Source organism: Choloepus didactylus, assembly GCF_015220235.1.
Source record: "Choloepus didactylus isolate mChoDid1 chromosome Y unlocalized genomic scaffold, mChoDid1.pri SUPER_Y_unloc1, whole genome shotgun sequence".
Classification (NCBI taxonomy): Eukaryota; Metazoa; Chordata; class Mammalia; order Pilosa; family Megalonychidae; genus Choloepus; species Choloepus didactylus.
The window spans coordinates 3,417,685-3,431,760 of NW_023637624.1; the positions used below are offsets into that span (position 1 = coordinate 3,417,685).

General features: G+C 44.3%; 2 protein-coding genes across 2 annotated transcripts in view; one reads left to right on the forward strand and one right to left on the reverse strand.

The window, feature by feature from the left end:
- Positions 1-8,397, forward strand: part of LOC119525919 (FYVE, RhoGEF and PH domain-containing protein 1-like) — a 45,464-nt gene extending 37,067 nt beyond the window's left edge. Inside the window, 7 exon segments of the mRNA XM_037824708.1 lie at positions 4,346-4,376; positions 4,889-4,990; positions 5,360-5,485; positions 5,662-5,823; positions 6,790-6,933; positions 7,466-7,735; positions 7,737-8,397. Coding sequence (XP_037680636.1) covers positions 4,346-4,376; positions 4,889-4,990; positions 5,360-5,485; positions 5,662-5,823; positions 6,790-6,933; positions 7,466-7,735; positions 7,737-7,775 — 874 coding nt within the window. The 3' untranslated portion in view covers positions 7,776-8,397.
- Positions 8,220-13,106, reverse strand: LOC119525920 (pre-rRNA-processing protein TSR2 homolog). Its single transcript, XM_037824709.1, is given in 6 exon segments — positions 8,220-9,164; positions 9,166-9,197; positions 9,424-9,609; positions 10,159-10,250; positions 12,779-12,869; positions 13,026-13,106. Coding segments are annotated over 6 exon segments (582 nt in total). The 3' UTR covers positions 8,220-9,064.
- Positions 13,107-14,076: the final 970 nt, after the last annotated feature.

The following is a 14,076-nucleotide window of genomic DNA, read 5'->3' on the forward strand; positions in this document are numbered from 1 at the left end:
AGCTATTAGAGAGATGCAAATTAAGACCACAATGAGATACCATCTAACACCGGTTAGAATGGCTGCCATTAAACAAACAGGAAACTACAAATGCTGGAGGGGATGTGGAGAAATTGGAACTCTTATTCATTGTTGGTGGGACTGTATAATGGTTCAGCCACTCTGGAAGTCAGTCTGGCAGTTCCTTAGAAAACTAGATATAGAGCTACCATTCGATCCAGCGATTGCACTTCTCGGTATATACCCGGAAGATCGGAAAGCAGTGACACGAACAGATATCTGCACGCCAATGTTCATAGCAGCATTATTCACAATTGCCAAGAGATGGAAACAACCCAAATGTCCTTCAACAGATGAGTGGATAAATAAAATGTGGTATATACACACGATGGAATACTACGCGGCAGTAAGAAGGAACGATCTGGTGAAACATATGACAACATGGATGAACCTTGAAGACATAATGCTGAGCGAAATAAGCCAGGCACAAAAAGAGAAATATTATATGCTACCACTAATGTGAACTTTGAAAAATGTAAAACAAATGGTTTATAATGTAGAATGTAGGGGAACTAGCAGTAGAGAGCAATTAAGGAAGGGGGAACAATAATCCAAGAAGAACAGATAAGCTATTTAACGTTCTGGGGATGCCCAGAAATGACTATGGTCTGTTAATTTCTGATGGATGTAGTAGGAACAAGTTCACTGAAATGTTGCTATATTATGTAACTTTCTTGGGGTAAAGTAGGAACATGTTGGAAGTTAAGCAGTTATCTTAGGTTAGTTGTCTTTTTCTTACTCCCTTGTTATGGTCTCTTTGAAATGTTCTTTTATTGTATGTTTGTTTTCTTTTTAACTTTTTTTTTCATACAGTTGATTTAAAAAAGAAGGGAAAGTTAAAAAAAAAAAAAAAGAAAAAAGACAAACAAGGAAAAAAAAAAAAAAGATGTAGTGCCCCCTTGAGGAGCCTGTGGAGAATGCAGGGGTATTCGCCTACCCCACCACCATGGTTGCTAACATGACCACAGACATAGGGGACTGGTGGTTTGATGGGTTGAGCCCTCTACCATAAGTTTTACCCTTGGGAAGATGGTTGCTGCAAAGGAGAGGCTAGGCCTCCCTGTATTTGTGCCTAAGAGTCTCCTCCTGAATGCCTCTTTGTTGCTCAGATGTGGCCCTCTCTCTCTGGCTAAGCCAACTTGAAAGGTGAAATCACTGCCCTCCCCCCTACGTGGGATCAGACACCCAGGGAAGTGAATCTCCCTGGCAACGTGGAATATGACTCCCGGGGAGGAATGTAGACCCGGCATCGTGGGATGGAGAACATCTTCTTGACCAAAAGGGGGATGTGAAAGGAAATGAAATAAGCTTCAGTGGCAGAGAGATTCCAAAACGAGCCGAGAGATCACTCTGGTGGGCACTCTTACGCACACTTTAGACAACCTTTTTTAGGTTCTAAAGAATTGGGGTAGCTGGTGGTGGATACCTGAAACTATTAAACTACAACCCAGAACCCATGAATCTCGAAGACAGTTGTATAAAAATGTAGCTTATGAGGGGTGACAATGGGATTGGGAAAGCCATAAGGACCACACTCCACTTTGTCTAGTTTATGTATGGATGTGTAGAAAAGTAGGGGAAGGAAACAAACAGACAAAGGTACCCAGTGTTCTTTTTTACTTCAATTGCTCTTTTTCACTCTAATTATTATTCTTGTTATTTTTGTGTGTGTGCTAATGAAGGTGTCAGGGATTGATTTAGGTGATGAATGTACAACTATGTAATGGTACTGTAAACAATCGAAAGTACAATTTGTTTTGTATGACTGCGTGGTATGTGAATATATCTCAATAAAATGATGATTAAAAAAAAAAAAGAGTAGATGTGATCAAACAGCTTTCTCTCTTATATATATATTTTTTCCCTTCTGTTTCCTTCTGGATTCTGGCCGTTTCTTTGTTTGCGGTTATAGAAGCCCAAACCACTCTTCTCACTCTGAAATGGTCTTGGAAAGTCTTTTTTTCCCTCCAGTTCCTTGTTGATGCATCTTCAAGAAACTCACCTTCTCACCAAAGCAAAGACACTTGTTTTTCTGTTTGATGCGGGATCAGGCAGGTCTGGCTATTTAGGACTGTGTTTTCTGACAGTAACAATGTAATGGCTAAACTAATCACTGAATGAAATAAGAAAATTATATTAAAAAGTTAGAGATAAGTAATAGTAATCTCTTTTCTAATTTTAGACTTTATGTAAGAAAAAAGTATGTTATATTGCTCTTATGGAAGTCATAGCTTAATTAGTAGAAATATTATCAGTAGAGTTTTGTAGACATTCAAGGCTAAGTAAGTCTGATAACGCTGTGGATACCCTCCTTTGATCTTGATTCACTCGTACTTCAGAATGCATTGTTTACCACTCATGGTTCAAATGTAAAGATAGAATATGACTTAATTGAATGTATTCTAAAAAGAAAAAAATGCTATAAATACTCAGTAACTCAGACAAGGGGGAGCTCTTGTCCAGCTATGTCAGGAGGAACAGGGGCTCCCAGGCTTGGTAATGTATCAACTTATGTTTACATTGTAAACTTGTTCCTTTTACCTTAAGTGCTCCTTTAGTAAAAATGTGTTGAAGTTGAAAAAAAAAAAAAATCAAAAGCAACACTTCTTCATTGCAAAGAAATTAGAAAATAGAAAATATAGATAAATAAAAAAGAATACAATAGGATTAAAGAAAAATTCCCTACCACCCAGAGATAACCAGTGTTGATATATTGGCAAAACCCCTTTCAAGTCTTTTCTCTATGCATAGATTATAGTCCACATACAAAAACACACAAATATGTATATGTAATTTTTTCCACATTTTATTACGAAAATTTTCAAACATATAGAAAAGTTTAAAAAATTGTACAGCAAATACTCATAAACCCACCATTTAGATTCTACAAGTGTTAACACTGTGCTGTACTTACTCTAGCACATATCTATCCTTTTATATATCCACCAATACATCTGATTTTTTAAATGCATTTCAAAGTAAGTTGCAGACATCATTAGACATCATCCCTAAAGACTCTAGCATTCATATCATTAACTAGTGTTCAATATTTTGTTTAAGGTTCCTCCTTAAGGTAAAATTTTCATACAGTGAAATACATAGATCTTAAGTGTACCATGGCTGAGTTTTGGCTACTTGTGTCACGTATTTTTTTAAACAAAAATGAGAAGATACTATATGTATTTTATGCAGGTTGTTTTCACTTAATATATTATAAACTTCTTTTTACATCATTGATATTCTCCTGCAGTAGTGATGTACTGAAATTTTTTAACCTATTTTGTTGTTGGACACTTGGTCTGCTTCCAATCTTTCACTGCAGTAAATAGCATTGTTATGGACAGTCATATTCTATCTTTACATTTGAACCATGAGTGGTAAACAATGCATTCTGAAGTACGAGTGAATCAAGATCAAAGGAGGGTATCCACAGCGTTATCAGACTTACTTAGCCTTGAATGTCTACAAAACTCTACTGATAATATTTCTACTAATTAAGCCAAGTGGTTCTAAGGATGTAGTCAGACTTTCATATTAGAAAAATACTTTTGATGTCTGGAGTGTGGATGTGGAAGGAGATTAGAAGAGGTAAGACAGGAAGCAGCAAAGAGGGGTCCTGTGTTCCTAGTGAGCAGCTGATGGGGCTGCACCCAGGGCAGAGGCCCTGGAGACTGCAGGGCAGACAGGAGAGAGGGAAGAAAGGCAAAGGGAAGGGTGAACTCACGCTGATAAGCATCTAGTATATCAGACATTGCACTGGGCACTTTATATCACAGAACCCAGAGATAGAAATAAAATATAAATTTAAAAAACTGTCCTCCTTTCTCAAACTTGACATTCCAACAACAGGGAATTATTAATGGTTTCTTGTATGTTCCATATTCTTTCTTAAACCTCACCCTTACCCCTCAATCTATGACCTAGCACCTTCTTGAGTAAACCTTCCTTAAAAGCCCCCACCTCAGCTCCGGGTCCCCTCCTCTGGGCTTCCAGCCCTACTTTCACTCTGTCACAGCACTGATTCCTCTGTATGTCCCTGTCTGTCTCCCCCATTGGACCATGAGCTCCTTGAGGGTAGGGTCTTTTCTGAGGCCCAAATTCCTAGCACAGGGTTTGGAAGGAATTAATAACTGTTGCAATAGTTAAGTGTCTTGCCAAGGTCACAGATAATAAAGGAGCAAAGGGTCAAACCCAGGTCTGCCCAACTCCAAAACATGCTCTTTACCAAACTCCAGTTGCTTTTTTGGCCTGCATAACCCAACATCTTTCTTTTTTCTGCCCTTAGGACTGAGGAAGAGAAGAAAGACTGGTTCCAGGTAACATCCAACAAGGCTTTGTGGTAGGGGTTTGGAAAAGCATTAACAGGTCTCCTAGAGGGTGGTGGGCTGTACCCGCAAAACTCATATCTCACCAGAAAGGGCATGGACACCTCTCTTCCAATAAACTTTACCATCCCCATATCACAGATAAGCAAACTGAGGTCCAGAGGCTAAGCAGAAACACAGATTTCTTCTTTTAAAATGCTGGTTCCTGTGAGGGTTTAATCCCAGTGAGTCAAGTCCTATAAAACCTTAAGACCAGACAGTGACCAGGAATGCCTTCTGAGGTTTTTCAGCCACTGCTCCCCTTACCAATTTCACAGTTGTAAGAACTGAGCCCTAGATTTGAAAAGGAACTTGTTCAAGGCCATACGCCAAGCAGTGGCAGAGTAGTCCTAGAACCCAACTCTTCTTACTCTAGGGTAGGGCAGAGGAGGGTGAGGTGAGGTGGAAAAGGGATGGGTTGGAGAGTAATCTGACCTCTCATTTTTTACACCTCCCCCCCCCAGGCGATCAGCTCCACCCTCCTGAAGCATGAACAGATGCTGGAGACCTTCAAATTGTTGAACTCAACAAACAGGGAAGATGAAGACACACCCCCTAACTCTCCAGTAAGTCCCCATCCCCTCTTCCCCTGCATCAGGGTCCATTTCAGGCCTCCAAGTCCCCACCTCACCTTGAAATGCCCCTCTCCCCTTCTCCGAGAGTAAAGACCAGAGAGGCAATGCATGACCCTGAGAAACACAGTCTTCTGTTGGTAGGGCCACAGAGAAATCACTGGGGAAGCAAGGCCCAACGTGTAGAAAGTGACTTGTCTTCAGTAGCACAGTGAGGTAGGGACAGAGCCAGGACTCAAAGGCAGGCCCCCTATCTACTGCCCCCCATTATGATCCATGTCTTGGGGCAGGGACAAGGGCATGGGCTGGCTGGACAGGACTGGTGAGTAGCTGTCTCTGATCTGGCCCTGGCCCTCCCCTCAGAACGTGGATCTTGGGAAGTGAGCACCTACACCCAACTGGGAAAAGGAAGTCACCATGTGCATGCGCTGCCAGGAGCCCTTCAATTCCATCACCGAACACAGGCACCACTGCAAGGCCTGTGGGCATGTGAGTGTTGGGAGGTAGGGGCAGAGCTGGGGAGGGGACAAATTGGCAGCCCAAAGGCCCACTTCTGAGTGGGCACCCTCCAAGTGGGAGGAATCTGCAAGTCTGCTGTGGGAGTTGGTACACCAAAGGGGAAGGTCCACTGGAATCAGGCTGCTTTTGCCTACCCGCCACCCCAGGTGGTTTGTGGGAAGTGCTCCAAGTTCTGGGCCTGCCTCATCTATGACAACAACCATTCCAACCGTGTGTGCAGCGACTGCTATGTGGCCCTGCATGGAGTGCCCGGGAGCAGCCCAGCCTGCAGCCAGCATACACCCCAGCGTCGGAGGTCCATCCTGGAGGTAAGAGCCAGGATCCCATGAATCCCCCAGCAACCACATGGGCCCCACACAGTGTATTGAAGAGGGTTGGATATCTCAAACCTTAGGGTGCCATGGATGTCCACTGGACAAGTGACATACATAGAATTAGAAAAATGAGTGTAAGAGTTAATGAAAGACAGTCATTTTTATTTAAGTGCATTACACACTTAATTATAGTAACTAATCTATCTATGCTATTATAACCCCTATTTCACAAATGAGGAAGCCAAGGCCCAGAGAGGTTATTTGCCCATGTTACAGTCAGTAAGTGGCAAAGCTGAGATTTTTTTTAATTAACAAATTACCTTTCATTATTACAAGTTAGGATATTTGCACTAAGGAAAATTAGACAATGTAAGTAAAAATAATAAAAACACCAGGTTCATTCGACCCAGAGATTACGACTTCTCCTTCTCCTTATCTTTCTAGGTGCATACACATACATACATACAAACACACACGTTTTTGTTTTTTGAACCAAGAAATATTTAACACTCTGTGCCAGGTACTATTCTAAGTGCTTTTTTGTATATTAATTCATTTAATCCTCACAACAACTCTATTTGCTTTCCTTCCAAGTCAATATATTTTCATCCAGAACTGGGATTCTGAACCATACTGCCTTAATCACCCACTCACCTCCTTAATCACAATGCTCTATTACCTTCTCTGACTGTAGGCAATGGATGTGTGAAGAAAGATGAAAAATAAATCTGTACACCCTTCCATCAGCCCTTAGTGGCAGCAGCCAGGGCCCCAGAGTCAGGCAGACCAAACTCTACTCATTGGTTGACAATAGGAAAATCACTCCGGCCACTTGAGCTTCATTCAGTTTCCTCATCTGAGATATGGGAACAGCAGTTCCTACACTGAAGGGGTGCTGAAAATTCTCAAGAGCCAGGCTTGGCCTTCAGTCAACATTGATGCCCCCATCTCTGGCAACAGAAACAGGCCTCAGTGGCTGCGGAGAACAGCGTTATCTGCAGCTTCCTGCACTACACGGAGAAGGGTGGGAAAGGCTGGCACAAGGCATGGTTTGTGGTGCCTGAGAATGAACCCTTGGTGCTGTACATCTATGGAGCCCCTCAGGTGTGTATCCTATTCTTTCAGGTCTTTTCAGCCACCTGGCAAAGCCAGGCTTCCCCCACTTCCCCCACTTCCCCCACAGTCCCCTTGGGGAAATGAGGATTCCCACCCTTCTGAGCCAAAGGCCAGCTAGGGACAAGAGGTGATTGTGGGCCAGAGTATGTAGGAAAAACAAGTGAGTTGGGAAGGCTGGTTCCTGGAGGAAGCAGGATTGGAAATGGGGTAATGCCAAGTCCAAACTGAAGTGGGGAAGAACATGCAGTGGGGAAGGGCAGGCAAGCAGAGGCCTGAAAACATTGTATAGGGTACGCTAGAGACTAGCCCAGGTGATTTTGCAAGTGAGAGGAACTGGATATTCAAACCATCCTGAGTTCTAGCCCCAGTTCAGACATCTTTCTGTTGATAACAGTGGAGCCATGGACGGTTCTTGAGCAGGGGAAGGAAAAAAGGGGAGTAGTTGCTAAACCAACTAGAAGCTGAAACAGAGGGAAAGGTCCAGCCCCAAGGTAACCCCAGCTCTGTCCCTACTCCCCAGGATGTGAAAGCCCAACGCAGCCTGCCCCTCATTGGCTTTGAGGTGGGGCCTCCTGAGGCAGGAGAGCGGCCTGATAGACGGCATGTCTTCAAGATCACCCAGAGTCACCTGAGCTGGTACTTCAGCCCTGAGACAGAGGAGCTGCAGCGACGTTGGATGGCTGTGCTTGGCCAGGCAGGCCGTGGGGACACATTCTGCCTGGGCCCCATACTCTCTGAGGACAAGGAGCTGGAGGAAGCACCGGTGGCAGCTTCAGGAGCCACTGCTGACCCCCCCCCCCGAAGCTCCCCAGACCCAAGAGAAGACCTAAAGGGTTTGGAGAGAACTGGGAGCCCCCTGCCCCACCCTCTAACTGCCTGTGTCCAATTGGGAACTCCAGCTCCCTCCCAGCTCAGTCAATACTTGAACTCCCATCATGGGCATTTTCAATCCCAAATGCTGGGTCTTGGGTTTTTTAATTAATCTTTTCACAAATAGTGGGGTTTTAAAAAAATATTCCTATGGTAACATTAATTTTTTTAATCCTCCCCCACCAGAGAGGGTGGGAGCTCTTGCTAGACCCTCCTGAATTAAGCCATTTTGCCCCCATCCCCCCTCCCAATACCCTACAAAACCTGCCTCCACACAATTCCCTCAGAAAGCACCAGAAGCAGGAGATCTGGATTCCAAGTGCCAGCTCTGCCACTGACCCCTGTGGCTGCCCACCCTTGCCCCTCAGCCAGTGTCTTCACATGTACAACTCAATGTGGGGTGGTGAATTATATTCTTCCTGTGTCTCTCCCATGGCTTACAGCTTCTACCTGGCCCCAAGGCTACCTAGTATTTTATCGTCCAGACCCATGGCAGGGCCACCGGGCAGGATGGGAACAGGAGGGAGGACAATGGATACTCTCTGTTTTGTTTTTTAAAGAAAAATACAGTTTATTTCAGGCTTACAGAAACTTTCAAAGCACAGATGTGTTCCATTCGTCCATCTGTTTGTTTGTCCAAAGCACCAGGCTCTTAGGGTGGGCCCAGATATTATTCCCTTGCTGAGCATTGAAGCTCAGCCCCCAGAAGGCTAATCAATTCTAAGGCTACTCATAGGTTAAGCCACAGATTAAACAGTAAGGTATTTATGGGGGTTTTATCCCTGGACTTAACTGGGATGGAATAAGAGTGCAGAAAGGAGTTGGAGAACACAAAAAGCAAAGCCCAGCTTTCCACCTAGTCAAGGTCTCAGAATTCCTGAGGGAACCCAGGGCTAGAGGCTGAGCTGCAGAAAGGGAGCAAGTTCTGGGCAGGGGTACAGAGCTGCTTGGCGTGTGTCTGGTGGGGAACAAGGGAGGGGCACACCACAGCTTTCATTCTTCAGCTATTCTCTCTTCCATTTATGTGTTCTGTTCATTTCACCATTCCTGACCCAGCCAGCCCCTAGCACTGCATATTGGTTCTGATGATCCTTTCCCAGCTTTTCTTCCCCTGCAGGGAGATGAGCAGGGGAATAGGGGAGAGGGAGGGGATGGAGTAACCAAAGGTCCACAATCCCTCCAAAACAGCCCCTACAAACAAGTCTCAAATTAATTCGTAATCAAGGGCCCAAACCATTTCCAGCCCCACTCATTTCTTCCTCCGGACAATGGTCCAGCCATCCTCCACTATATCCTCTTCCTTAATAGTCTGGGAGTCTGGGACAGAGGGTTCAGGCTGGGTGCAGACTGTCAATAGCTGCCCCATCATTTGTAGCTGTGACCTGGAGAGGAAATATAAGAGAGAGCTAAAATGTGACACTTTCCGGTTGTGGCCATTAGAGACCCAGACTGTTATGAGCTTTGTCAGGACTGGCTGGGTGACCTTAAGAAAGCTACCTGCCCTCTCTGAATAATACCACGACCACCATCAACCCTCTCATCACTTCCCTGTGAAACCAGCTGATCTCCCAGAAAATCGAAAATATCTGCATCCCCCACAAAGGGCACCCCCTTCACCTCCATCTCCTCCACACTGTCCGTATCATCTTCATCCTCATCAGTCTCTCTCGTTGTTGTAAGTGCGGTGGCTGAGACCCTGCACTTTCTTTGGATGATGTGGGAGGCCATTTCCCTCAGAGCAGCCCCATCACCCCTCTGGAAGTGGTGGAACATGGTCTGCAGCTGCTGGCTCACCTACCAAGAAAATACTCAACGAGCTTGGATTTTCAAGAGAACAAACTATACAATCAGCCCATATTTACAGCAAGAATGGAGAGGGTCGGAAATTTCCAGAAGAGTACAGGGCTCTTTCCTCCCCAGGGAGTTCATCAATGAGGCAACCACATATAAAGGCCTCAGTGGAGGTCCAGAAGCAGTAAAGCAGGGCCTCGTAGCAGGAAGGCACTAGAACTGGGCTTTGAAAGATGGAAGATGTAAAAGGGAAGGCCATTTCAGCAAGGAGAGCAATGTGTACCAGAGCAGTGGGTATAAATGTACCTGGACTGCCCTATGCTTGGAATAAGAGTAAGGAACAGGCTTTGCTGGGAATTATAAAAAGAGAGAAATAAGGGAGGAGATGGAGGGTTTGGAAAGGCCTGGGAAAATTAGACTTTTTCCTCTGGGCAATAGGGAGTCATAGAAGGTTCTTGTGCCAGACTCAAGAGAAGGGTCTTGGCCCAAGAGAGCTGGGGAAAGAAAAGACTGCAGGCAGGGAGATGGCAGTTTTGTCCATGATAAGCTCACCTGGGGCAGACTCCCATCCTCCACAACCGTATCAAACTCATTGGTCATAAGCTCCCTGAGGAAGTCCTCCACTTCATCTAGCTCCAAGTCAGCTGAGTAGGAAAGGACAGCGCCCTTTGGTCAAAGACCAGCCAACTTCATTACCCCTGCCCACTAATCCTTAATACCTACTTGGTGGGTCTGCATCGGATTGGTAGGTAAAGGTCCAAACAATGTGCCTTTTATTTGCTGAAATGGTCTGTATTCCAGGTTTTTTAAATGATTTTAAAAGACAGTAACTATTAACATTTAACTTACTATCTCCTGCATCCCACTGAGCCCTCTATTTCCACAGCTCCCAGCCCCATGTTCACCCTCTTTCCTCTGATCCATTCTAACTGATCCCCCTCTGTGTGAACTTGAGCAAGTTGTTTACTCCTCTTTGAGCCTCAGTTTTCTCATCTGTAAAATGGGGCGAAGAGTGGCCTCCTTGAAGGTCTATTTTGAGGAGTCATCCAACACCATGCCTGGCACAAGGGAGACCCATAATCCATGTTTCCATCACTCAAGGACTGAAGTTTTTTTCACAACTGTGGCTCCACTGATACAGGAGGCCACAGATCAGTGGGAATGGTAAGAAATGGGTAAGTAGCTGCAATGATGATGAAATGAAATTGTCATAACCTTGACATCAACATCTTACTGTGTGACCTTGGCCAAATCTGGGCTTCAGTTTCCTTTTGGGCCCCAATAAAATGCTCTACATTTTCTGAATTAGAGAAGAACTCAAGAAAGACTTCCACAAAGCTCTTCACCCTCTCTTCACTGTATATGCTTTCCCTGAGGGAGCTCATTCATGCCCTTGGCTTTCCCTACTACTCGACCCTAATACCTCCCAAATCGGTGTCCAAACCAGACTACTCTCTGACTAAATGTTTCACAGACACATCAGACCCTCCATATCCAAAGCCAGACTCATCACCTTATCCTCTAAATTTGCTTCTCATTTTCCAGGTTTCCTTCACTCCATAAAAATCGCCCAGTCCACCCAGCCACTCAAACCAGAAAACCTGCCATCTTTTCCCTCTGTCTGCAGTCAAATCTCCATGACCCTAATCCACCCCTTCCTTTCCATGGCTATTTGCCATAGTTCAGGCCTCGTCATTTTCTGGCAAAAACAGCTTTCTTACCAGTTTTCCCCCTCCAGTCCATGCTGATTACTTTCTGATATTTCCAGCCAGTAAATCCCATCCTATCACTCACCTTAGAATCTGTGCATGAATTTGTATCAGCTACTGTAGTATTTCATAGTCTGACTGAGAAACATCTCCTCTGCTGTGTTTCTATCCATAGACAATTGTGAAACAAAGGTAAACAGGTTTCTTTTTCAGTGGTCCTTACTCTTATTCAAGCTGTTAATATGTTACTAAATATCCCGACCCTTAAGTGGGAAAAAGAGCTTTTCTTAATTTGACTAGTGAAGCTTTTTCTTCACTGAACATCTAACAGAACTAGTCTACCATAGCATGCATTTTGGCAAACAGTGGCCTAAAGGGTGAAATTAAAGGCACATACGGCCTTCCATGTCTTAGCCTTTGGTGGTGGGGGGGGGGTGGTGGCTCCACTCCACACCCCCACTCCAGCTTAATTCTCTACGAACCGCCCCCGCCCCCCAGAAATACACACACATAAACACCCTTACTCCAATACTGAGTTCTCTGTCACTTTCTAAAAACAACATACTATTTCCTCATACCACAGAACTTAGGCAGGTGTTGCTCCAGTTAGTTCCTTATCATCCTTTAAGATCCAGCCCGATCACCACCTTTCCTGAGAAGCCTTCTCCCTAGTCCCGTGTTCTCCCGAGTACCTGGAGTTCCTCTTTATCAGAACATCTATCACCCTCTTTTGCGACTGCCTATTTACCTGTCTGGATCCCTCAGTAGATAGTAAATTTCTTGAGAGAAACGACTCTGCCTAATGTCATCTCCAAGGCTACAGAATGAACAAAGAATTTTGTAAAAATCATACTATGTAACAGGCCCTCTACTGGGCCCCTTATTCTTAAATGACCTTTTACACAAGCCTAAGGTGTAGATCTGGTAGTCTCTAGCCACATGTGGTTACTGAGCACTTAAAATGTGGCTAAGCCAAATTGAGACGAGCTAAAATTGTAAAATACACACCATTATTTCAAAAAGTTAATACTAAAAAAAGAGACTAAAATGTCTTAATAATGTTTTATTTTATTGAAATATTTTGAATAGATTGAGTTGAATAAAATATATTAACTTCAACTGCTTTTTTATACTTTATTAATGTTACTGCAAAAAATTTTTAAACTAGATTTGGCTGACATTATATTTCTACTGTACAACGCTTGGGTAAATACTTTTATACTCACTAAGAAACCGAGTCCCAGGAAGTTGGAATGATTTGTCCAGAGTGAGACAATGAATCAGTGGCACGGCCAGTAAGATATCTGAACCCAGGATTCTAATTCCAAGGGCTTTATTCATCCCACCTCGCACTCAGTTACCAAACGACAACTAGACAGGAATAAGTGCGGATTTTTCCAGAGCTGAGTGGCTCTTCTCCACGCCTCCACATAGACACGTCGGGACGCCTCACGTTCACTCACCATTACGGATGAAGTACTCCTCCACAGCACCCCCCAGCCACTCAGCCTTCTCCTGGCTGTGCACGCCCCCGAAGCCATTCTCCACCGCGATCTGCAAACACCGGCCGGATTTCACCAAGTCAGCGTGGGCGCCAGCCTGGAGTGGGGTGGGGGTTCGCCGCTTACATCGCCCAGCTAAACCTCGGGCGCCTCGCCCGGCCAACTCCTGTTCTGTCCTAACCTTTAACCCAGCGTGGGCCTCACTCACCTGCAATGCTGGCCAGGCCTCCAGCGCCACGCGGAGGCCAGCCCGGAAGAGAGCTCGCGAATCCTCCCCAGCGCCAGCCATCACTGGATCGCGGACCACGTGATAACGAGGCCGCTAACTGGTGCTGCCCACGCCGGCCCAGGCAGAATAAGCCGCAGGCCGATCCTGAGACTAGAATTCGCTTTTCCGCTGACCTAGCAACAAGGCTAGAACAATAGGAAAGCCTATCAGAGCAAATGATGACAAGTGTACATTACTCGCTTGTGTTAATTAAATAGAAGGATGCCAGGAGTGGAGGACGGTTGGTGCCACCGGGTTCTGGGCCAGTGGGTACTGCGCAGGAAAGATGTGCGGCAATTTATTAAATACAGATTCTCGGATCCCAGGGCAGAGAAATCAACCTCAGGTTGTTCAGCCTAAGGAATCTACATTTTCAAAAAAACACAACATCTGTAGAACACTGCACTCAACAACAGCAGAATATACATGTTTCTGAAGGGCACTTAGAACATTCTCCAGGATAGACCATATGCTAGACCTTAAGCAAGCCTTAAAAAAGTTAAAAATCATACAAAGTATGTGCTCCAACCACAATGGAATGAAATGAGAAATCATTAACAGAAAGAAATTTGAGAAATTCATAAATATGTGGAAATTCACATACTCCAAGATAACCAATGGATCAAAGGAAAAAAATCAGAAGGGAAATTATATCTTGAGATGAGTGAAATCAAAACATACATAACAAAATTTATGGGGTGGTAGATATAGCAATGCTTAGAGGGAAATTTATTGTTGTAAATATCCATATTGAAAAACAAAGATTTCAAATCAATAACCCTAATCTTCCACCTTAGGAAACTAGAAAAAGAAGAGCAAAAGTAAACACAAAACAAGAAGGAAATAATAAAGATTAAAGTAGAAATACATGAAATAGACAATAGAAAAGATAGAGAAAATCAATGAAACCAAAAGTTGGTTCTTTGAAAATGTCAACAACATTTGCAAATTTATAGCTAGACTTACTGAGAAAAAAACAAGAGAAGACTCA